The sequence below is a fragment of the Glycine max genome, chromosome 13 (genome assembly GCF_000004515.6).
Source record: "Glycine max cultivar Williams 82 chromosome 13, Glycine_max_v4.0, whole genome shotgun sequence".
Classification (NCBI taxonomy): domain Eukaryota; kingdom Viridiplantae; phylum Streptophyta; class Magnoliopsida; order Fabales; family Fabaceae; genus Glycine; species Glycine max.
In genome coordinates this window covers 13,364,891-13,391,581 of record NC_038249.2, presented here as the reverse complement: position 1 = coordinate 13,391,581, position 26,691 = coordinate 13,364,891, and the positions used below count along the sequence as shown (strand labels likewise).

At 31.0% G+C, this 26,691-nt stretch overlaps 2 protein-coding genes across 3 annotated transcripts; both read right to left on the bottom strand.

The window, feature by feature from the left end:
* Positions 1-1,109: 1,109 nt before the first annotated feature.
* LOC100817912 (protein GAMETE EXPRESSED 3) lies at positions 1,110-10,322 on the bottom strand. The gene is made up of 9 exons (XM_041007917.1): positions 10,187-10,322; positions 5,816-6,018; positions 5,188-5,500; positions 5,027-5,109; positions 4,502-4,748; positions 3,692-3,976; positions 2,519-2,578; positions 2,294-2,436; positions 1,110-1,454 (listed from the first exon to the last, which is right to left on the bottom strand). The coding sequence occupies exons 1-9, from the start codon at positions 10,320-10,322 to the stop codon at positions 1,110-1,112; spliced, it is 1,815 nt and encodes a 604-aa protein (XP_040863851.1).
* A 6,311-nt stretch (positions 10,323-16,633) lies between these two features.
* LOC100527170 (PSP domain-containing protein) lies at positions 16,634-26,432 on the bottom strand. 2 transcript variants are annotated; one of them, NM_001248982.2, is made up of 9 exons: positions 26,267-26,432; positions 25,891-26,133; positions 24,446-24,527; positions 24,194-24,269; positions 23,468-23,548; positions 22,495-22,631; positions 19,569-19,821; positions 17,842-17,905; positions 16,634-17,549 (listed from the first exon to the last, which is right to left on the bottom strand). In NM_001248982.2, the coding sequence occupies exons 2-9, from the start codon at positions 26,108-26,110 to the stop codon at positions 16,909-16,911; spliced, it is 1,554 nt and encodes a 517-aa protein (NP_001235911.2). In that variant the 5' UTR covers positions 26,111-26,133; positions 26,267-26,432; the 3' UTR covers positions 16,634-16,908. The 2 variants fall into 2 exon arrangements, with proteins under 2 accessions (NP_001235911.2, XP_006593392.1); XM_006593329.4 differs by having other exon boundaries at positions 16,673-17,549; positions 25,891-26,130; positions 26,267-26,429.
* Between the last annotated feature and the right edge of the window lie 259 nt (positions 26,433-26,691).

Here is a 26,691-nt window from a genome sequence, read left to right as displayed (position 1 = left end):
ACAATGGGGTACGAAGTTTTTAATAGCATAAACACCACCATATAGTGTTCTGAAGATTTTAATGCGTTTTAACTTTTAAAGAATGAGTTTGAAAGAAAAAAACAATATAATGATATAGAAGTTTAAATTTAGGGTAAAATATGTCCGGGTCCCTGTAAAATTTGAAAGGTATTAATTTCGTCCTCATAAAATTCTTGGTATTAATTTAGTCCATATAAAAATAAAACATATTTAGTTGGTCTTCGGTTATACCTTCGTTAGACGGTCCCCTGATTTAACTAACGGACTTAATTATTTTCTCAAGCACACTCAAAAAGCACTAGATCTCTCTATTGCTTTACCCCCCTCCCCCTTTCATCAAAAAGTGCAAGAAAATTTTCCTAGAAGTAACAAAAAATTACAATTTTGGAGAGTGTTTAGTTGTTAAAAATTATTTAATTCATTGGAGGATTTGACCGCCACAAATTATTTAATACATTTATATTCAAATTACGTTTGCCACCTATGACAAATTATCATTTAACAGAGTTACCGCTAAGAACAGATATGTTTTATTTTTTATGAAGACCAAATTAATACAAATTTTTTTATAAAGATAAAATCAGTAATTTTCATATTTTACCCTTAAATTTATTCTTATATAAACTAGCAACAATCCTGAAAAATAGAAAATATATAATAGAAACATGTCATCTTTCTATATAAAAAAATGTTCAACAAAATAGGAAGATAATTAACTTCTCAAGCCATTTTCAGTCTTAAATCATGTTTTCATTTTATTTTTTAGTGTTTCAAATCAATGGTGTAAAATTGTTTCTTTTTAAAATGATTGTTTTCTTTGATTATGTGATTGTTTATTAAGGAATTTTAACTCAATTGATTGAGTAGGGTGTTACAAACCTATAATATATGTGTTTAATTCCTAGAAATAAAGAAAAACAATAATAGTTGCTTTTAATAATTGGTTAGTGACATCAAATCATTTGTTCATAGTTTAACAACCATAAATATTACTTTAACAACCAACAAAGACAAGTGCTAGTGCTCCTTCTCTGAATGACTTCTTCTCACTGTAGCCTGTCCAATGAAACTATTCAGTACTTGAAGTGTCATCCACTATAGGTTTCCTTGTTAGTCTCCCCTTCAGAGCTGATTTCACCGGAAGATGTATCACTCAATGTGTTGAACATTGTCACATTCTTTTGCTTTGCATCCTGAAATGAGTAGCTTTTTGCTTTTCCCATTTGCACAGGAAGCACAGATTTGGGTCTTGAGTGAGTCCTGTCCCTTCCCAAACTATAGGTGGTTGAGAGCTTCCTCTCTATGCATTCCCTTTCTCTTACTATATCACCCAACTTCTCAAAAACTTCATTGTCCACTGTTTCCTCTGCTACTTTTTGCTCAAGCTCTGTGATTGTCCTATCCAAAGCTTTCTTTTTGAGCCGAAGAGAGCACTGAAAGATCCAAATGGTAAACAAAAAGTGAATTATGAGGTACATCCTTATTTGGTGAAGTAATACCATTGTTTAAAAACCAGACTGATAATTGAACTTGTAAAAGGATTTATGGCTTTAGGTTAACCACAGTTGACTCATAGCGGAACTCGTAATAAATAAATTTATATATTTTAATAATATATAATATTTTAAGTGATAAAATAATATAAAATTATAAGAAGTCAAGATATAAAAAATCTATATGTTTAATAAGATAAAAAAAATTAAGGTTTAAATAATTTTTTATACTTGTAATTTAGTGTTTCATTCGGTTTTGTTCTCGTCATTTTGTTTAGACCTTGTAAAATGTGTTTTTTTATTTTACATATTAAAGTGTTTTAGATGATGCTTTTTTACTATTCAAAATATTTTTTTAATGTTCAAAGCGTTTGCTAAAGCACAAATAAAAAAATAAAACAAATACATTTTATAAGAATTAAAACAAAAAGAAAAATATCTGCAAGGACGAAAACAAACAAAATACTAAATTGTAGGGATGTAAAATATATTTAAATCATAAATTAATAATTGCCAAAATAATTTATGCTTTATTATAAATTTATAATCCTTAAATGTGTTATTATCTTTAAAATTATAATTTTCTTTGTTTGAAAAATATCGGTTCAAATTGGTTTGCTGCACCAGTTTTTGTCGATTTGACCTGCTTCTATCAGTATAGAGAAAAGTCAATTTTTGGAGTTACCAGACTGGTCCGATTTTAAAAACAATGAGTAATAAATAAGAAGAGAGAATAAGGGAAAGAAGAACAAGAACAAACAACACAATTTTGTACTAACTCTCTTGTCAAGGAAGCTTCCAAGGCCTTGATCTTTAAGCTTCTCTTTTGCCCAGAATGTACAGCAGAATCTTACAAGCCCTATTAGTACCAACAAGAGAGCAGACTCAAAGAGCAGAAACAAGACTATTGCCCTTTCGTTACCTGCAAAAAGCTTAAAACTATACTCAATTGTTAAAACTTAAAATGTTACCACATTCTCATAATTTACAAAGTTGTACATTACCTGTGTAGATGCTGACAAGCTTGGTTCTTTCTTGAGAGCAGCTTGATGCAAGCTTCTGACCTATAAAATGATGACAGATTACATGTACAGAAATTGTTGTGTAAAGTTTGACAGAGAGTTAAAGTTGTACTTTGATATACGCTCACCTAAACCCGGAAACTGTAGTTTTGAATGTTTAAAAACACTCAACTAAGAAAAAGTGATTCTAATGTAAAATAATTTAGTGATTATTTTTTAGAGATTTTCTTAAAAATATAAAGCATAAACTAATTTATGTTAATTGAGAAACTAATTAAAAAAACAATTGATTTTATAAGAAATTATTCAAAATAACTTCTGATTTAATCAGATTTTATATTCTTTTCAGTTTGAGTTGGCTTCCAGCTATATTAGAAAAGATCGTGTTTTAGAGTCCATCAACATTTGATTATCCATATCTCATCTCTCTGAAATTCTCGATGGGGCAGTCAATCCTCAGTTTTTCATTCTCCACTTTTGGATATAATTATAAGAATAGACAGCAGCAATGTCGAGAGGAAAGCAACAACAATATAAGAACTGTATTCTGCCCAGAGTGCCAAGGTGCTGGTATGATCAGCGAATCACAATTTCAGAAACTAACTTCATCATTTTCTTGTTTAAAAAAACTGGTTATTTATCTAAAGGCAGGTGAAGTAAAGATCTTTACCTATAGTACGGCATTGCAATGGAGTGCCAATCCCTGCTTTGAATACCAGGACCAACTCATTAGTTCATTCAAATAAACTACTTCATATCAAACATATAATTCCAAAAAGTAAATATTCCAGCATAGCTATCCAATTTGCACTTCCTTAAATGCATAATCAACATTCTGCAAAAGGTCACTGCTAAATGTCCAATTTCTCATCTTTTGATTTAATAGGAGGAACCTTTCCTGAGGGGAACAGAATACCCCTTATTCAATATTATAAAAAAAAAAATAGTTAAGAGAGTGCACTCTTACTTGAGGCAGCAAGGAAAGCAAGAAGAATCTCCTCATTCATGACAAATTGACTTAGATCACTCTCAGAAAATAAAGTAGAAACATGACCTGATTGAATCAACCGCGCAGAAAAATAGTTAGTTTGCTGCTATGGAAACTTCATTTCCAATGCCAAGTGTTATGAGGAAAAATGACTGAGAAATATGTACCAGGATAGCTTTCAGACCAGTAGATTGATCCAGTTGCAGGAACCAACACAGTAAATAACGCGGCTTTTGGTCTAATTGCTGAAACAACAGTGTATTCACCAATTGTGCGGCTAACTTTTCCTTCCATCTCTATCTGTGAACTGTAGATTGCAAATCCTGAGCAATCAAGAAAAGGACCAACTTGAATCATAGAGTTTTCTGCATTCATTCTTGAGAATTTCTTAAGAACCCCGGTTGGAGAAAACGAGTATAGGAATCCATCCAATGAACCAATAGATATCCATCCTGTTACATCAAGTGTGCTCTAGTAAAGTAAGTTCATATACCACTTTCAGATTAATGCAGAAGTTTACATATGACACGCACATTAAAATACTGGGGGCAAGTAAGTATGAAGGAATATGAATGGTGTGCACTATTAAGCATAAATTGCCCAGATGGACCAGGAATTACTTGGAAGAAAACTTAGAGAAGACTGATGTATTATCATGGAATGATATAAAATTCTAATTTAGATCTCAATTTTGTTCATGTAAAGGAGATAAAGGTGTGACTTTAAAGGTAATTAAGTCAATAAACTTATCACATATGATGGTTGGTAATTGGATGACAATGAAAAAAATTATTCATACTATTAGTGCATAGACTATTTTCTCTTACAAAATTTCTACGTATTTATTATAACATTGATCCTGCATGTACTAATTGATTGAAAGACCCCATATATAGCTTATCATAATTAATAAATGGATTTATATTTTCTAGAGTAAGGCTTAAAAGTTAAAACTCATCTAACAGCAAAAGACTTACCATTGGAATCCACTACAGGTGCAGAGTCAACTTTGCTTAATGGTCCAATACTTCTCTGCCACAAGACATTACCTGAAAAGACATCTAGAGCCAGTACAAGAGCCTTGGCTGGAAATGTTACAAACAGATGACCATTGTTTCCAGGAGTGATGGTGAAATTTTTGTCTAATGAACTAAAATCCTGAATCCATCTAAAGTAACGGCTACGAACTGACAAACAATAGAGTTCACCTTCTGTGTTTGAGATCTGCTAATGCAAAAAAAAAAACAAAATATCTTTAAGTTGTTTTGATTTTATACTATCAGTTTTTGTTACTCAGATTCTTCCTTGCATTATCCTATCTTATTCTGTCACTCCTATCTAAAAATTAGTTCTTGAAAATTGTTTTAATCACTGCAAAAACACATCCTAAAATACTACCAATAACTAGTTACCATTTCATGCATAGTTGGTGTCAAGTGCATTTTTTAATTACTATTAGTGAATTATAACTTACACCCCTTTTCCACATTGCCTGAGCCTACATCCAATTCATCACATAAATCTTTTTTAGGGCCATCAACATCATAATTGTTGCAAAAACCATTATTCAATATGCACTTCACTGCTGATCCAAAGTGCACAATAGACATTCATATTACAATAAACCAAGGATGAGTGAACCTTACATATATACTACCCTCACATTGATCAAGCACAGGAACTGAAGCAAAGTAACAATCTGTAAGATTTTTCCTGCATCCTTGACGGTAGCCAAACTGGTAAAGCACAGGTCCCACACTCCAAATCAAGCGTCCATGTGAATGATATGCAAAGAGTCCTCTGTTCTTGACATTGATATAAATAGTCGAGCCTAATGTGCTCACTGAGAGCCCAATAATTTCAGCCTCTGCCACACGACCTGGTCCCGGACCGAAGAAAACTTTTGATTCAGGCTCAGAAGTTGCAATGTTTCCATAACTAATCACCAATATTCTGTTATCAACAACCAAGTATATCTGCAATTGCATTACAAAAATTAGTAACCTCCACCACCCCACTACAAACAAAAACCTTTCCCTTTTCCCATCAAACTGTGAAGGGTTACATGGATTAATGTGACTCGTGAGTGCATGGGTGATGGGTCAACTAAGACAACAAGAACGTGTTTTTGTAAAAGATATTCAGATCAAGGAATAACCCACTAGTGCAGAAAACAAGATAATTCTCAATTTCCCAATAGACATTTATACATGAAAAGAGTGATAAATTTGAATTCAAAGCAAGTAACATGAAAGTTTGTAGTGTGACTAACAAAACTAAATATAAATCACCTTGCCATGACCTCCATGAACTGGGGCAGTACCAAGATTGCATTTGTAGTCTAAATGCATGGTCCATGCAATGGTACCGTTGCTTTCAAATGCAAAAAAGTTGTCCTGAGAACAAACGTAGATTCTTCCATCATCTCTAAGAAGAGGTTTTGAAAGCAAATGATATGCAGAGATAAAGGAAGAAGAGAAAGTGCCAACAAACACTACAAATACGAGAGAAACAAGTAAATGGGTCATTGCACATTGCAGAAACACGCATGTTTTTGCCTGTTAAGGTTTCACACGACAGTTACCATTTTTTAAAACCCAAAATGATAAAAACTGATTTTGAAATTGAACCGGTTTAGTTTATCTTTTTAACAAAATGGTTCGGTCCAAACCTGCTCTGAAATTCTGGTTCAGGCTTCTTTTTTATTTTTATTTTTTCGTTTGTGAATATTCCCAATTTCAAAAGGACCCTAATTTCCTTCTCCATCCCCGCCAAATTGAGAAGTGTAAACCATCTGTGAGTTTACTAAAACAAATCTCAAATCGTAACTAATTATTTAAACTCAATTATTCACTTTTTTGTGTGGAGTTAGTTAAATCCATTTTGATTGAGTTTAATTTATGGATAAAATCAACTTTAATTATAAATAAAACTAGATCAGCGTTAGAAAAGTACAAAACAACTTAACAGTGCCCGTCTTTTTTTTTATTATTATTAGGGGAAGACGTGTTTTTCTAATTTTTTTAAATAATAAAAAATAGAAGTTAAATATAATTAATAAAAATAATAGAATAAAAAAACTAATAATATCAAAGTAGTGAAAAGTTAACTTAAGTTAGAAAAAAAATTAAAATTTAAGAAATAATTTAAAAATAAAATTATCCAATAAAATATGTATCATAAAGAAAATTATTATTTTTATTAATAATTATTGATAAACATCAATATATTTCTAAAAACTGTTGTGCAGTTTATATTTCTAAGAACTGTCCAGCAGTTTGCCACGTGTTGGATGCTGGACAGTGCGAGATTATTGTTTTTTTTTTTACTTTTTCATTTTTTCACTTTTGATTTTTTTTAAATCGTGTAAGAGCACGGGTCCCATACCTAGTTTTAGTATAAAAAAAATGAAAAAGAAATATTGTAGAAGCTGTAATATGTTAACTGCTGTAAACAGAAGAGGAGGCTGTACAGTTTTTATAAATATAGCGACAACACTAGATTTAAAATTGATTTTTAATTAAAACTATGTTTTACCAGTCGAAATTAGTTCGTAACTAAAATTAATTTTTTTAATCCTAAGTCTAACTCAAATAATATAGGTATTTTTAATTTATTGGATTAAAAATTAATCTCACTCATGTAATTATTATTAATTTAAGAAAATTTTATATATAACGAAAATCGAACATAATTTTTTCCGTTAAATTAATCTTACACATGTGAATATAATGAAATCTTAGACTGCACTAATCCATTTGGGTTAACTAAAGTTAATTTTAAGATCACTGAACTATTTTATATTATTTGAAATTTATAAAAAACAAATCATTTTTTTATTACTCGACCTTTTTGTCGACAAGTGAAGCTTCCATGTTTGGTTCTCTTCGTACTCATTTTTAGACGCACGACAGTAACTTTTGTATGAGCAGTTATATTTACTATTAAAATGATATTTTATAACCATGTGTCGCACCAATTTGTTTAAATTATATATTTTTATTTGTATTTGGTTTGTTTAAAATATTATGAATTGAAAAAGGGATCAATAAAAAAGAAAAAAGATAATGGGAAATTTTAATATTTTTGTTAATGACATTACTACAAAAGCGCTTATTTACTATGCGCATTCAAAGACGGTTCTTCAGAATGTCTTAGAATAAGAAGTGGTGACAATTTTATAATTTGAGAAATAAAAAATTTTTTTTACGTCGTACATTCTAAGACGGTTACAAAGAACCGTCTTAGAATGTAACTTGGTGACAATCTTGTAATTAACATGAATTAAGACAAGGATGATTATGATGTAAGACCGTCTTCGTAGACCCGTTTCATTAATTGCATCCCCCCTATGATGAACTACTTTCGAATGGCGCCCTCCATATTCAAACACTCTAGCTCCTCCGTCTTGTGCCCTAGCTTACGACATTAGCCCTCAACCACTGTCCCCCTCAAAGTGAGTCGTGAACCACTCTCTCCCTAAAACCCTTTTTCCCATCGAAAGTGTTATGTCATTGTACAGGTAGGTCATCAAAAGCTTTCTTCCTCAAACGCTGAATGAATGCTTAGATATGAAATTATGATGGATTTGATTATGTTCTTTGTGATTCATATATAAATATGTGTTATTGTGTTTGTCGATGGGTGGGTGACTTTGTATTTTGTCTCTGTGACTTTGTTTTTGTGTGTGGACAATGAGAAGGACTTTTGAAGAATGAAGATTCTTAGTGAAATTTTTAGGGTTAGTTTTTTTGTTTCTTTTTAATTTTTGCTAGTTTTTTTGAGTGGAGAAGTCCACAAATTAAAGAATTCAATTGGATTATTAGGGTTTTCCTGGTTTGGAAAAATGATTAGGTTTCTTGTTAGGAGAGATAATGAATTTGTTTAGAACATTGTTGAAGGAGAGAGTTAGATGGTGAGATGAATAACTAGGGATTGAGGCTTGGAAATGGGTTTTAGGACCTCGATCGATCGGTATGCAGATGCAAATGTAATGAAATAAAAAATTAATTTAATGATCTTATTATGGAAAATGTCTTACACAGAGTGCTTACATGCTCCAAGGTGAGTCAATGAATTGAAGGTTAAGCTTGTTGTTGTTGCTTCTGTTTCACTTTCACTGTGGGTTTTGAACTTGACTGACTTACTTTCACTTTCTTAATTAGGTCATTAAAAGTGATTATTGTTCATAACCTTAGGTTGAGTGATTAAAATATTGGATCAAACTTAAACGCTAGTACTAACTTAATACATATAAGGTTATGTAATTAAAATATTGAATTACCAAGTGACTTGTATCTGTTAGTCCTACTTATTCCACCTCGTGTGTGGTTCCTTGGAAAGCCCAACAATGTTTCTACTTCATCAAGCTCTAATGGAGCAACCTAATTCCTTCCCCTCCAAACCAAATTCCATTTCCTACACTGATGAAGAGCATACTTTTGTGCACTTTCAAGGTACACAATTACCACATCTAAATTATTAGTCTTGCTTTGCTCTTAGTCAACATATTTGTTAATGTAGAAATTGTAGAAAATGTAAATTATTAGTCTTGCTTTGCTCTCAGTCATCCACTAACACTAATTGCTCCGCAACCTGCACATATTAGATAAACTATGGGAAATGAAGGATAAAATTGTGGAGCTAATGCCAATAGAAACAAGTAAAAGTAGTATCGTCTAAAATCCAAATAAAAATTGTAGCCTCTACCTTATTAAGCTTTTTCCAGCTGACATCCAGGAAAACTTGGTTAGAATCAATGATTAATGAACAAATAAGTAGAGAATTAGAGTCAAGCCAAAGCCATTTAGGTGGTCAATGCCTAAACAAAAGGTGAAGGAGCACTTTGGTTCCTATATATAAGAACACGAGAAATATTTAGAATTGTGTAAAGTGTAAACTACAAAGAGATAAAACTTCTGAATCACATCGTGAAATTATTATGGGAAAATGTGACTGGGTATAGATTAAGAGAAGATACTAGGATTGCAATTCTCATTTCAGAAAGGTGATAAGAAAAAAGAAAGATTTCATAGAGGAGAGGATTTCAGTTGAAAATATGCAATTTGCAAAGGCACCAACTAGTTGAAGTGAACATCATGGATCAAAAGGCTACCATTACTGAGTGACACTCATTTTGCAAGTATAGCTAGAATACTACAAATCAACTGATGGGGATCACTCAAGAAATTGATGGAAAATTTGCAGGTACACTTAAATACATGGTGATTCTGATTACTACAAGATATTAATTTTACTATTCTGACAAGTACTTGTCTAGGTAAATTGTTTAATGTACTCGGGAGAGACACTACTACAAAAGCGCGTTTTTACGACGTTGTTTCTAAGACGATTCTGAAGGGTTGTCTTAGAATAGGAGGCGGTGGCAATTTTGTAATTCGGGGGAGAAATAATGTTTTTTACGTCACACATTCTAAGGCGGTTGCAAAGAACCGTCTTAGAATGTAAGCTGATGGCAATGTTGTAGTTAGCAAAAATAAGACAACAATGGTTATCGCGTAATCCCGTCTTCGTATACACTAGTAATATTGCGTCCCCGACCCTGGCCCGTAGCTACACGAACTACTTTCGAACCAAAATCAAACACTCTAGGTAGCTGCAACTCCAACGTACGGTCTTGTGCCCTAGGTTACGCCATTAACACTCTAGCTCGCGCCGTGAAGCATTGTAGCTGAAACTCCTCTCTCCCTGAAACCTCTCTCTCCTTGAAGCACTGGAGCTCGCGCCGTTAGCACTGTCTCCCTCATAGTGAGCTCGCGCCGTGACCCACTCAGTCATATTGAAAAACTGTAGCTACCGTGAACCAGTCTCTCCCTGATTTATGGAGCAGAACATTTTTCTTAAAGATACAAATAACATATAAAATATAAAATATGAAATTTATTTTTAAAGCAAGTAAGAAAATCTATAATTCATTTACGAGGAGGAATTATTTTAACTAAAGATAAAAATTATATATTCAAATATAAAATATAAAGATTATTTTTCTTTCTGGTTTTAATCCTCTAATTCATCAGGGAAAGGGACCCTGAGTAATTGAAGTTCGGTCGAGGATAAATAAAGTCTGATCGGAGATTATTTTAATGGAACTTGGATACTATCCTAAAGATAATTTTTTTAAAGCAAGTAACACAATTTATACTTAATTTAAGAGGAGTAACTTTTTTACTAAAGATAAAAAATAAATATAAAATATAAAGATGATTTTTTAAAAGCATATAAGAATATCAATACTTAATATACGAGAAGAAACCTTTTTCCAAAGACTGAAATTATATATAAAATACAAAAGACGAAAATGATTTTTTAAAATAAAGTAAAAAAAATTCATATTTCATTTGTGAGGAGGAAATTTTTTTCCTAACTAATATATATTTAATTACAAAACTATGAGAAATTTGAATCAATAGAATTATGATTATTAACTTTTCTATGAAAAATTAGAGTTAAAAAATAAGGAAAATAATTATTTATTATTTATTTAAATCACATTAAATAAAATTATTAGCTTCTCTGTTATCTAATTTTGTTACATTGTCTTAATATTTAATTTTCTAAAAAGAAAATATACTATATTATAGTTTTTATTTGATATTAAAGTGTTGAGATCTTTGTTCATTTTTTAAAATTATTATAATATAAATGTTTTTTCTTTCTTTTTTTAGTTTAACTAATTTGTTGAATACTTTGTGTTATTTAATATAGAGAATACGAATAAAATATCATGAATGAGAATTGTGTAAAAAAAAAATTCTTTCTTACTTATTATCTTGTCACTTAATTAATTCATTGAATATCTTATTTTATTTAATATAGAAAGTATAAGTAAAATTAATATCTAAAATCAATTTATAGGGAAATTTTGTATTTCTTATTGATTATCTTCTTAATCATATAGGTAAATTCTTAAAAAAAATACTTGGACAAATTTTAACTTTTTTATATTGTGTATATGTAAATTTATTAAATATAAAATATTTGTAAAATATAAAACACAAGGATGAACAATTTGTGTAATGAAAACAAGTAAAAAAACTTACACTTAATTCATGTGTATAAATGGTTATGATAAAAGAATATATTTTAATTCATTTTTATAATATTTATAATGTGTTTTTTTCTTTCTTTTTTTACTTAACTAATTTTTTGAATGCTTTTTTTTACTTAATACGAAGAATAGGGATAAACAATTTTTGTTAGGAGAATATGGATAAAACATAACAAATGAGAATCACGTAAATGTTTTTATGGTTTATTTCGTTCTTATCATCTTTTCACTTAATTAATTCATTGAATATTTTATTTTATTTAACATACAAAATGAAAAATTAATGTCTAAAACTTATATGTAAAATTATGTGTTGTGATTTGTCTTTCCTCTTCTTCTCCGAGTGAATTAAGTAGAAAATATGAAAAATGAATTTTTTAAGACAAGTAAAAAACTTTATATTTAATTAATGTAGAGGAACATTTTTCTTAAAGATAAAAATATCATTAAAATATAAAATATGAAATTTATTTTTATAACAAGTAAGAAAATCTATACTTAATTTATGAGGAGAAATATTTTAACTGAGATAGAAATTATATATTCAAATATAAAATATGAAGATGCTGTTTTTTTTTCTTCATCTTTCAACTCATCAGTGAAAATAGGCCCCGACTAATTTGAAGTTTGATCAAGAGATAAATAAAGTTTGATCGGAAATTATTTTTGTCGAACTCGGATACTATCCTAAAGATGATTTTTTTAAAAGCAAATAACAAAATTTATACTTAATTTAAAAGGGATAACTTTTTACTAAAGATAAAAAAATAAATTAAAAATATAAAGATGATTTTTTAAAAACAAGTAAGAATATCAATAATTATTATACGATAAGAAACTTTTTTCCCAAAGATAGAAATTATATATAAAACACACAAGACGAGAATATATTTTTTTAAAGAAAGTAAAAAAAAAAATCTATATTTAATTTATGAGGAGTAAATTTTTTCCTAATTAATATATTCAATTATAAAACTAAGAAAAATTTGAATCAATAAAATTATGATTATTAACTTCTCCATGAAAAATTAGAGTAAAAAAGGAAAATAATTATTTTTTTATTTAAATCACTTTAAACAAACAATATTAACTTCACTGTTATGTAACTTTTTTGTCATCTTAAAATTTAATTTTCTAGAAATAAAATACACCATATTATAGTCTATATATTTGTAATTATTGTTGTAATAATATAATATATAACACATGATGATTTATCATTCTTTATAAAAGTAAGTATGAAATATTTTACTTAATTCACATTGATTAATAATTTATTTAGAATCATATTAATAATTATAATACATATAATTAGACATTTCTTTTCCAGTTTAAGGAAGAGGTTGTATCAAATTTGTATTTCTAATCTCTTGAATACAATTTATTGTATTTTTTATATAGGAAAATGCATGGGTAAGAATATGTGCATCACGGTAAAAACAGATTTTGAAAGTTAGTTTACCTCATGAAGACAACAAGCATGTGTTGTGTATTGTAGACAAATGTCTTCATGAACATAACAAATAAACACAAAATTCAGATATCATTTTTTGGTTTGTTGTCCATCTATTAGATAGTTTTTGGACAAATTTGGTTTGTTTTTTTTTAATTTAAAAAATTTGGTTTATTGTCCAACTTGGTATATTCTACAAAATATCATGACATTATTTCTTTCTATGAAATATTTATATTCATAATAATTCTTATATAATATTTAAAAAAATAACTCGTGCATTGCATGGATCCAAGAACTAGGATAGTCTACTTGATTAGCATGTTGGTGCAATTTCAACTTTATCATTTGGTAACGATATATAACTTTTTTTTTCATTTTAATTTCATAAAAACAAATCCATGTCATGTTTCTCTTTATTATAAAATGATAGGAGTTAAACATGCACCACTATGTACACAATAGAAGTTGGAGTAAAACATCATTATCCACATTGTCTAATGGTAACTCTTTATTTCATTTTTCAGTGTCAATGTAAAAGAGTATTTCTGTCAAATGATCCATAATAGGTTCTTGATAAAAGTCCAGTTAGTGAACTAAAGTACTATTAAGACATTCTACTCTTCTGCCTTATCAAAAATATTAGTCATATATTTAATTGTGTCAATGTATTTCGTAAATGCAAATTATTCTCCTCAATCATCAAACTTGAACAATTTTGTGCATAGAATTAATCAGTGCAAATATATTCAATAATTTGCTAATGTACTACAATCTATAGGAAAAACAAGTTTGAATATTCATAGCACAGAATATGAGATACAGCCTCAATAATCAGGTTAGTTTTGGTCTTCAATTGATAAATTATATTACTCATGCATTAGTACTTCAATTATTCAGAATAGTTTTATACAAATTGAATTGTTATTTTGCATTTTTGGGGTATAAGCACAGAAAAATTAAAACAAGTTAATACAACAGCTGAATTTGTATGTAATATGTATAAGGAAGCTTAAATTCAAGATAATATATCAAATATTAAATGAAATAACTACAAGATCATGGTACTATAGTCCATGCAAGATATCTGGCATGGGAAGATCAAGAAAATGCGCAAGATCAATAAATCCAACCTCATCAGCCCTTTTAACAGCGGAGTTTGTAAACAGAGAAAGTTTAAAAGGAGAAATGTTATTCTATATAGCTACAATGCAACTATATCGGAGAAACATGTTTTTGAAGCAAGATTAATAGTCTCAACTACAACGCAACAATAAAATGTAAAATCAGTTTTTCCTTAAATTGTATCATATAATAATTACAATTCGTGATAGTTTATAATAAATCAATATGCTCATGCATTACACGGGCTCTAATACTAGTATTTAGAGAAACCAAAATTGAACTTGACATATTTAGAGGGAATTAGGAATAAAAATATATTTTATCTTATTTATATACATTAATCCTTAAGTAAAACAAAGAGAGAAGACTTTTAATTATATTATATTTGCAACATTAATGATTAGATTAAAAAAGATCATCAGATTCGTTCCACTTGCTTAACAATACTTTTTGGCAAAATAAAAAGAGAAGACCAATATACCTAAATAGAAAGAAAAAAAAATCACCAATTGGAGCTTATTAATCCTATCCGACTCGAATAAAATTATTTCTAATGAAAAATATTGGTGGTCTAAACAAAACAAAAAATAGAGTTTACTAACCTAAAATAACTTTGCATCAATTGATCTTGACTTTTGAAACTATTGTTTTCATTAAAGTATTACTATCTACCTTCCTTATTTTTCTAAACAAAGTTGTGATAAGACAGTTGAAACTTATATTTAGGATCTGGAATATCTACAAGATAGAAGAAGAAAGATTGGTTTGAGGTTAGAAAAAGACTTGAGATTTATATATTTTTTTACTAAGAAGGGAAGAGAGTGTTACTAGTTTAGAATTTTGTTAACAAAATAAGTTAACTAAAAAAACATAATACATCGACAAAGGTATGGAGTTGATGCTTATGAAAAAGAATTCTCAGATGTGATAGCAAATCAAGCCACCTTTGAACGAGAGGAAATCACTAATTTCATACCTAGTAATTGAAATTCTAGGACTGTGAATAGAGACAAAGTCATGTGGTTGAATGATCCTAGAGGTAAGTTCCCTATCAAGCTTCCTTAGGATATATTTAGTCTTTCAATCCTCTTGTGAATTTGCATAATTTAGCATGACACAAGTTTATCACCTTACATTTGTTTATTCAATTGGTTAACCATTCAAGGAAGATTGTTTACTCGAGATGACTTATGCAACTATGAAATCATTCAATAAGTAGTGTGTTTTGTAATGAAATGAAGGAGGACTTTATCCATTTGTCTTTTTATTGTTACTTTTATGATCATATATGACAACTTCTTTGTGAGAAATATATCAACATCAATAGAAGTTAAGAGGTAACCTTTGAGTAGATGACTATTAATTTAAAGACTTGTTTTTTCTATTATAATATTATTTTTTTTAAAATAGTCCTTATAATTTTCTTTTATTTTGGTCCTTGTTATTTTATCTTAATCCTAGTAATATTTTTTTTTTTGTTTTAGCCTTTATAGTATTATTTTCATTTTGAATTATTTTTTTAAGAAAATATTTGATAGGACTAAAAGTAAATGATTACATATTATAAGAACAAAAATAAAATAAATATTACAAGGATTAAAACAACGTAGGATAAAAGAAAGAATTTTACAATGATAATTTAAAAAATAATAATTTTATAAGGACCAAAACAAAAAAAATAATGAAATATAAAAATTAAAAACATATTTAAGTGTAATTTAAATGTGAATTTCTAGGTAGTCTAATAGCTAGATTAATGTTTGCAACATTTAATATGATAAAATATTTTCGATTCTATGTAGAAACTTAATTTTAATTGAGACTTAAATATATTTTTAATTCTTTTTAAGTTCATAATTTTTTAATTTTGGTACCTGTCAATATTATTGTTTATTTTTAATTCATGTTTTTGTTTTTCCAATTTTAATCCCTAAAATATATTTTATTCATTTTTAGTTCCTATAAGTTTGTGTTTCATCAATTTTAATCCCTATAAACATGAACTTTTGAGAACTTTAAATACAAAAAATGAAATCTTAAATGGACTAAAATTAACAAAGCACAAACTTACAAAAATTGAAAATGAACAAAAACAAAAACTCATAAAGGATCAAAATTGAAAAAACGTCAACTTAAAAAAATGAACTTACATAAAAAAAAACACTAACTTAAGAGAACCAAAAACATATTTAAACCTTTAATTAACATAAAAGTTTGATTTTGACACCTTCAAAAAACAATATAACAGTTCCATGAGTTTATTCTTGATATCAAGTTTCAATTAACGACAGTTTAAGAAAAAAGCCTATTTTTCAATGAAATTAGTAAAGTTAAATAATGTTAATTAACTTTCTTAATCAATGTAAATGAATTGTTTTTTTACTTATATTCAAGAATGAAGGAACTCCACGTACTATTAGATACAGAAAAAAACAAGAAAAAAGTTATAACAGATCATTCATCTTTCACAAATAATCATATTCTATTGTAAAGATTTAAACATTTTAAACATGGGCTAAAAATTCATTTCTACAAGCAAGTCAGAGTTAGGAGTAGGCTATAAACCCCAATAACATAAAGCAGAGTGCAAATAAAGCTATACCAGAAAAATGGTTAAATCTGCTAACTTCGCTAGAACTTTGCATAACCCCAGTCCTTAATATAGGTGAGGGTAAATAATTTAAATGTATGAATGACAGGAATGAATCTTCAGAACCTACCAATATGATTGGTCATCCTCACCTCCAACTGCGGTGGTGACGATCATCTGGCCTGTCCTTAACTCGAGATGAAAGATCGCGGTCCCTGTCATAATACATACTTTCAGAGGTCCGACTCCCTGGTCTACCAGAATCTGGGTCCAAGGGTGAAAAATGCCTCTCTGAAGACGAATAATGAAGAGAATGGAAAGAAAAAGGCATTGGGGATTCTTCATCATGCATCGGACTTCTACTCCTGTCAGATTGAGACCTTGCCATTGAAGGACTTCTTAGTGCAGAATCATGGCCACCAAACCTAGGATGAAAACTGAACTTAGATGAACTATGTCCAGGGTCCCCTGGTGGACCATCATCCCTAAGATCCCCTAATCTATGTTCGCGATGATATCCACGGCTGCCATAATCAGTACTATAATTCGACCTGTGCTGTGGCAATGACAAGTTTCTTGAAATATCTGAACTCGAGGGTCCAGCCCTAGTGCCCCACAATCTCTCATCAGCATTATCTGGAATAGGAGCATTTATTCCAGGAAATTTGACAGTCTTTTTACGCTTTGGTTTGGAAGCATCCGCTTCCATAATTTCCCCATCCTCTTGGTCAGCAATCTCCCTATCAGTGTATATTGTAATGCCGGAAGGCTGATCCTCATCATCCACATCTAAACTCCAAACATAGGTTATAAAATTAGCTAATTTAATACATCAACTAAGAAAAAATGAAAAGGGTAGAAGGATAATCAATCAAATAAATAGCAACCAAAAATTGATACTTAAAACACTGAAATAACAGTACAAGTTCGTTAGTTTAGAAAAGAAAGACACTTCTGCAACAACCTCAGCAGTCTCAAACATGTCTAGCAACTTGCTTATAGCATTAAACATAAACCATAAATTCAAGATGACCGTTTGGGTAGATCATAGGCAAGGTATTGTGAAAGAAATGCATTTTACCAAGATATCCAGGTGGGTATCCTAATTCTCGCATTCTGTTGAGCCACGGAGGTGGATCAAGCTCCTGCATAACACAAAAAATCTTATTGTTTCATGAAGGCAGAAAATTTCTGCTACATCTCAAAGTCTTCATTGTATGGCTTAGTTATACTCCAAGCATAAGTATAAAAAACTTAGTGCAATCTTCAAATTACTTACCACAATAAAATCTATTATGTCATCCTGCCACTTTGGTTATGAATTTATTATCTTAGAAACCATCAGTTGAACATGCAATTTGTCATTTACTACACCTAACATGTTCAAATCATAGTTTATTCCAATATCTTTAACAGATAGCCACTTAACAATTCAGAGGTTGAGTAACTTGATCTTGTTCGATTGATATAACATTTTGTTAAAGATATTGTGTGTTATACACACACAACCATCCAAGTATACAGTTAATAAGGACTAACATAAAGTTTTAAGGGAAGACTTGAGGTTTAAGAGAAGTGCTTCTTGTGAATCTAAAACAAAGTGTACGAGTGTCATTCAGTTGTCAAGCTCTCTACTCTAGAGGGTTTAGGTTCAGTATGATAAATATAATAAACACAGAAACACACAATAAATATAATAAACACTTGTTCAAAGTGTCAAGTAACTCATCTCATAAGCCAATTATTACAAGCTTTTAAAACAAAAAAGTTATATATAAAAAATAAACAGAACTAAGATAAAAAAAAAAACAAAAATCTAATAATTCTATCTTTTTGGTCCCTAAACTTTTTTCACACTTCTGCTTTTAGTGCCTAATCTAAATTTTGACCAGTAAAATCCCTGAACTCCATTACCACTTTTAGACCTTGTCAAATAACATTAATTGATGGCATAATAGCGACATTGATAATCCAATGACTTGTCACATCATCAAGGAGTTTGGCGGGATAATCACGTGTAATTAATATAAAAAAAAATTGTAAACTGTGTTTTTAATCCCTCATCAACTAGTCTACGTCACATATCTAAGTGGTATGGAAATTCATGAAGCTACACACAAAGAGTCCAGTTTGGACTAAATTGGATTTGTTTTCAAATTTAGATTCAAAACACAATTCAATCTGATAAAAAAAAATGGTTTTTTCTTTTTTATTTTATTTTCAGTTTTAGTGTTTGATTTCAGATTTGGGAGCATTTAGTTAGAGCAAAACACCAGCTTCTTTAAGGGTCCACATTTACTCCTAAAACCTTTTCATGACATCAGCAGGTTGTGTTCATGGACTCTCTCTAGTTGTTCCGCTCAGAGGTGTTTCAAGGGAATGGCTAATTGGCTATGTCCAATATGCAGCGAGATTGGACACGCCTGCTGCATTGTTATTTTTTTGGTTGCTGATAATTATCAATGTAGTTACTAATGATTTTCTATCCAATATATTTCTGTTTTCCTCTAATTCTGGATAATCACTATAATTATTATTATTTTTATAAGTATTATTATTAGAAATAAGGATACCATGAATTTTATTTATCAAAATGAGATTTCTTTTTTTTTTTAAGTTTTTTCATGTTGGATTGAGGTTGAAAAACCATTTTTGTTTTTCCTACTTTGACATTGGAAGATATCCTATCTTAGTTGAATTTTCTTTACCTCTTTTCAATAAAACTTGTTTCTAAATCCAAAAAAATATGTAAATACCTAATGGTTGGTTGGAAATGTATTTTAATAAAACAGCATATTAACAACTTACCCCCAAGCCCAAAAGTTGACGTGTTGCATCATCCAGAGCACCTGGCCTCAAACCATCATACTTTCCAGCAGGAGAATTCTGATAATAACGAGTCGGATTCCGGGAAGAAGAATTCTGGTTCCGTCGGGACTTGTGTTTATTGCGAGCATTATTGACTGCAGTGTTGTCACGGGGCCTTGGACACTCTCTCAATGAGTGGTTGTAAGAACCACAATTGAAACACCTAGCAGCAGCATCAATAATCTCCAGACCACTACAATATTAAAAACAAATCAAAGGCACATCAGTTACAGAAACAGGTAGTATATTTTATTTTGAAATAAAAAAATAACACCTGCACTAATGAACAGCTCACTGAAATAACTAATTAAACATTTCATTGAGAATTAATAACAGACCACCAGAACACAGCATGCATGCAAATTGCAAACCAAATGTTACCTCGAGATGGTGAAATAAATAAATGCACAGCTCACTGAAATAACTAATTAAACAGTGACAGAAACAGGCAGTATATTTTATTTTGAAATAAAAAAATAACACCTGCACTAATGAACAGCTCACTGAAATAACTAAATAAACATTTCATTGAGAATTAATAACATACCACCAGAACACAACATGCATGCAAATTGCAAACCAAATGTTACCTCAAGATGGTGAAAAAAATAAATGCAAAACAAAACATATCAGAAGTGAGAGCAATGAGAAAAGATCTATGAAATTCAATTCCACAATGACAAATCCAGAGAAGTTTCCCTTAATCCCAAGATTGGAGCTTGTAACTGATCTCCTTTTTTGTTATCCTTTGCTTAAATAGAAACCCAGAACTCCTTGACACATGAAAAAAGAAAGAAAAAAAAAGCTGCTTAAAATATCTTATCTTTAGGAACAAGCCACTGCATTACAAAAATACAAAGTGGAAGATATCAAAACAAATGTAGAAATAGGACAATGAATAAGCACAGAATAAATTGTTTCACCGTTGTGCTTATGTAAGAAAATTCTAACTGATTTCCTTGCTCTTACACAATATGCCAAGAAGCTGAGGTCAACTGGGAAAAAAAAACACAACACAATCTAGAGCCATAGGCTGCTTGACTGATAAATCCCACTCCCAAACCATACATACACAACATTACCACCACTACACAATCTGCTGTAGATGGCAAAGTCAATTGGCCAAGTAAGGCTTTCTTACATAATTACATATCAAAATGTCATCTGAACTAAACTTCCTGCTCATACAAAAATGCACATACTCTAAACTTATGAATTGAGATTTGATTTGCCAATTTTCCACTGTAAAAAAATGACACAGCATCTTCCCTAAGCTTCTAATAAAATATAGCGAATATGTAAGATTTTCACCACCAAAAGGTATACCTGCTGTTTTACATATCTTCCAACCTCAAGAAGAAATTACAAGAAGAAAACCCAAGAAGAAATTCCAAGAAGAAAACCCAAGAATAAGTTACAAACACCTAAGAAAGTTAGAATTTCTCATACTACTGTGAAAGTGAAATATTATCATATAGACAACGCAAACGTCCTCACTCCTAGCAAGACTAGCCATGCCATACCGCCTTACATTCAGGAAATTTTATGACTCATTAGTCCATTGCAAATTAAGGGGAGTATCATATCATGATTTCAATATCAAGTAATAAAGATTCATAGGAGACTCAATAAACATAATAACAAACAACAAGCCAATTGTTATTGTTAAGTATGTGCAAATAAAAATCTCTACGCTGGAATGGTCCTAACTTTTAACTTGATATTCATTTCTTCACACTCAAATTTTATAATGGTGTACAATTATTACAGTCAAGTGCCATATCGTCCACTAAATATACAGAACTTCTACCATATCTCAATCCTTAAATGCAAGATAATAAGAATACAGTTCTCATTAAGAAAACATAAGCACACTTCTCAATATCACCTCACAGAAAGTAGAGTAACAAAAAAAGGAAGAAAAGGTACTAATTTTATCAACTGTTTGCAGCACCAAAAACTCAAATTTTGCAAAAACAAAATGGATACTTTTACAAAGAGTTAAAATAATCTTTCCTTCTGAAATTCACCCAACCATTTTATAAATTTAGAGAAGTAGACAACCTAACACTATCAGAAGGTACTAATACGATATATGAAGATGTATTTCAATGCTTACCCTACTTGAAGTAGAAAATGGAAATAAGAATCAATTTTAGCAGCATGGAAATTTAAGTTATGCTTCCTTTTCAGAAATATTAAATTCTGTAGCCACACGGATCAGAGATTTTATTGAGATTCTGAGCAAAGGTCTTCTATGTGCAGTGCAACATCACAATATTGGACAGCCAAGAAACAAGTTAGTGGATGTTTGGATTAAAGTTTGCAAACTTAAGTTTGAGTTAAACTTAAAAGCAACCCAAGTTTTGCTTCTACAAAACTGAGTTTCCAGGCAAAATTTTAATGTGCAAACTTACTTTTGAGGATAACCAAACATGTCATGAAACTGAGTGAACTCTCCAAACTGAGTTTGGAGTAAACCAAACGGAAAAGCAAATATAGACTTAGTGCATGTTTGGATTAAAGTTTGTAAACTTAAGTTTAGGTTAAACGTAAGTTGGCAAACTGAGTTTGCAAAAGCAACCGAAGTCTTGCATCCACAAAACTGAGCTTCCAGACAATTTTGATGTGCAAACTGAGTTTACCCTCCAAAAGTATATTCAGCACCCAAAAGTACATTTTAAATGGTTAATCAAACATGCCCTTAGCAAGCTAATTGTTATAACAGAAAATACATGCTTCCACTGATCCTACTTCTTCATGATATATATTTCAAACATGGTATGATCACATGAACCATATAGAAATGGTGAGCTAAGTGCACCAACAGTTTCATCCTTAAATAATACAAAGTAACAGTGTATACCCATCCACATTACTTGAACCATCAGCTGAAGTCAATCCCAAAGTATATCCACGATCATATAGAGGCACAGAATTATCAGCTAAAGGAATGAAATCTTTGTTCTTATCTTTTCTTGTTTGGTTCTCCATCCAGAATGACTGCAATTTAAGGAAATGGAAAAACTTATATATCCCGTATTGCAAAAATAATCTTTTCCTTTTCATGTTGCAAGATAAAAAAACCTCAAAATGAAACAATAGATGCACCTAAAGGTACTAGCGACACACTCTAAAACACTCTTTTTAACACAATCTTTGCTATCAATTAAAACTTATTGAAAACTACAAAATAATGAGTAGGATAGGGACTCATTAAATAAGAGGGGGACCCACAGAATTTTGTGATTTCCAATAAATTCTGCAATGAACCTATCAGCGTTCTGCTAGCATTTCTCTTGCACATATTTGCTATCATGCCCATTATTCTTATAGTGGCAAATCGTAATATCATATAACTATGACTCAGATAGGCTTCTCACAACCCCAACCACCCTAGTCTTCTCACAATGCAGCAGTCATAAATAAAGGCACTTGGAATAAAGCAGCATGAATGTCAAATAAAAATATAGATAAAAAATGTTGTAGCAAAAATCACACTTGAAGAAGAGTTAAAACAAAGAAAATTGATAACAGATAAGGCAATTATTACAAAATGCAATGAATGAAGACTTCACACTGCAATGACTGTTACAACCCTAGCTCTATTAATACAACCAACTGCACATAATTGCATTTAAGAACCACAACTAAAACCTTTATTCCGGGACTAACCAGATTATGAAAAATAGACAATGACAGAAATTGAAGAAACCAAGAACAATTCTGGCAATGCTAACCCTTGAAACTAGAGCAATAGAAAAGTTTCCTGGCAGTGGTATTGAAAGTTTCAAAACCTGAAGCTTTGCAGGTTCTCATAACAGACTTGGCAAACTCACCACAGCAGATGTCTTTTCAAGTCCAACATGCAGAGCAGGAAAAAATGTCTCCTCACCGGATTCCAACACTTCGCTAGCATCCTAAACAGAAAGACATTGTCAGCATTTACCATTCTTTACAAAACTACAAAAGTAAAAACTGCATTTGTTAATAGCACAATTGCCACCAATCTCCTTGCCAATATACCAAATGTCTAAGAATCCTTCCATTGGATGTTCACTAGATCACCCATGTTGTCTATAGGTCATTTGGTACAACATATTGTTAAAGCCAAGGGTAGAGCCAATTATAAACAACATTGTTCTGTCTCACGTGATGTAATCATCTCCAAAACAAAGATTTGTCAAGTAGCCACATTTTAACAAGGGTTTTTATATCCGAAGACCAATAATCACATACAACCCATCACCAATGCCAAAATTATTGTCTATTCTTCAAAAACAAACTTCAAAATCTTGGTTTGAAATTGAAAGCACTTTAAGCTTCATGATTCTATGGTTTTTAAGAGAAAAGCAAGTATTTGCATTTGGGCATCTTAGACACTCATTAGTCATTATTTGAATTATAGCTAAACAATGATCAAATGGACTACAACTTCATCTCAAATCCTTTCCTTCACACTTCTGTTCATCTTTATGGCTTCTTTTCATAATAGTTTATTCTCTATCATTGATTTACTATAAAGGAAAATCTTCTTTCACTATGAAGAAAAAAAATGGCCTTACATTGGATGACAAAACATGTTTAGCATGCCATTCTGACCATTGCTGCAGCAGTTCCTGAAGCTTCTGTCTACTAGCTCTGGAAAATGTTCAAACAAAAGTCAAAATTTTAATCAATGGAACCAAACTGCATGATTGGGACACTTTAAATTTGAATACCAAAAAAATAACAAATACAGTTCTATTTTTTCACTTAGGGCACATAAAATGTCCCATTGTGATTTTGAACAATTTTTCTGACCAACTTGTACGAACCTTGTTAGGGAATTATACGTAAAATGAACTGAAGGTTGATCTTCATCAACTGTAATCCGAGCTCTTTTAGCACCTGATACAGCTAGCATGTCTTATTAAGGAAACAGGGTATATTAGGGATTGCATACTGACTGGATATTTCAAAGTATTCATCAGTGCCAATGATATAAACATATAGGAAGAAGATAGACTGCAAAGAACTTATGATGCAAGAAAAATCCGATTATGAACCAATAGGGGTATAGCAGATTTTGAAAATTAAGATGCAAAAATTGCACCAACACATTTTTGCTTACTAGGTCAATTTAGTACTTTCAAACTGAGCAACTACTGCAATTAGCAAAAACCACATCACAGATGGAAGATATTTTACAAAGACCATTGTTCTAAACCAGCGTTTCCAATCCCAGATAGCAGCCATAACCAAAAATGCTACAGTAGCATAGCGTTATGGCCACTGCTCTGAAACTTTTTATTACTATTATTTTGTTTATTACATTATATGTTATGCTTAAACAACAAAAAATGGAAGCTAAATTGGACTCAAATTGAAGCCCAACAAACCAAAACATAAAAATGTTTGCACCGCATTGCCCAATTCCCCTGAAACCCTAACTCCCTAAGACCACTTCAGCAGCTAGCTAAATGAAAAGGCAGCTTCACATATGACAGAGTGGGAGGTCAATAGCGGTAAGACAAAAGTCACATCAAACAATAGTGCAGGGCAGAGAGTGTTGTAGACATGCATTGGCAGCTTGCAGAGAGGAAGGGAATCAGATGCAGTCACAGGGATAGGGAACAGTGGAGGTCACGATTCACAGACATGGTTTTGGCGCTATCACACTGTGATTTGCACCTTTCTGGCCATGATATCAGCCGCAAAACTGAAACACTCCATCACAGCTATCCCAGTAGCAGCCAGAGGTCGCACACACTGCAATGGCTTTCCATGCTATCAACTACACTGTTCTAAACCAATTTAAAGAAATTAATGGCACAGAAATTACAAAAGACGAAAGTCACGTCCTGCGACAGTGCAGGAGTCATCCCTGTAGCAATACCACCGCTTTAACGCACTATTAACTACACTAAATCTAAACCAATTTAAAGCAATAATGGCACAGATATTACCAAAGACCACCACATTACTACATCAGGCAGGTGGAAGAGAAATTCACCATTTTAACTAACTCCTCCACCAATCACACATGCATAATTTGGATGACTCCTATTGCAAAGAACTCACAGACCATATCAATACAACAAGCAAGGAAAGCATCCAATTTATTCATCTAAGCAAAATTTCACATAGGGGTTTCTACGGAGTACAGTAGTCCAGCAGCAAACTAGAAGAACCTCAAAAGTGGCATTATATAATAAGAGAAGAACAAACATTGAATACTAAATTCCACAAACATTGAATACTAAATTTCATAAAAGGATACATGTTTCAACAGTCTCAATGCTTCTTTTGAGGCTCCCATCCTCAAGAGAGATACAACCATTCTCAGCAAGCACTCCTCCACTCATTTCCTCAGTGACCACACTCAACTTCAACCCATCTTGCAAATCCTCCGTTTCATCTTCCAAAATTTTCTCCTTTTCCAAAGAATCACTTCCCAAGTTGCTGCTCTCAGAGGGATTCATGAGCTCGTCACCGTCCATATGCAAACAAACCCTTTTCTCTTCTATAGCAAAAGATTAAAACTTCATCAGAATTTCACACTGAAAATACAGATATCCCTATGGGTGTGTGCAGTGAGTGTAGTGCGAATGAAGAAAGTGCAAATTGAAATTGAGAATTTGGGGAGAAAAACATACCTTAAGAGAAACGAAGAGAGCTTACGGCGAACGACGTCGTAGGGCGTGGCGGAGAAGAAATTGCAGAGGAGGGAAGTGGAACCCTAGAGAGTAGAGAGTAGGTTCCGTGAATTGGGATCCCAAACCGAAATAGAACACTGCCCTATGCTCAAACGACGTGTTTTGATTAATAATTCTCGCATTTCTCAAAACAATACTACAATAGTACTACACTAGCAATGTAAGGAAAAGTACCATAGTGCAATTTTTTTAAAAAAATTTAGCATTTGAGGTAAATTTTCAATTAATACCTTGACAGGGAATAATCGTAACATCTGTAAAGATTTTTATTTTTATTTTTATTTTTTCATTAAAATTATAAAACATTTTACTACTTTAATTTTTTTAAAATATAATTTTAAAATTATAAGAGCTTTTTTACGATT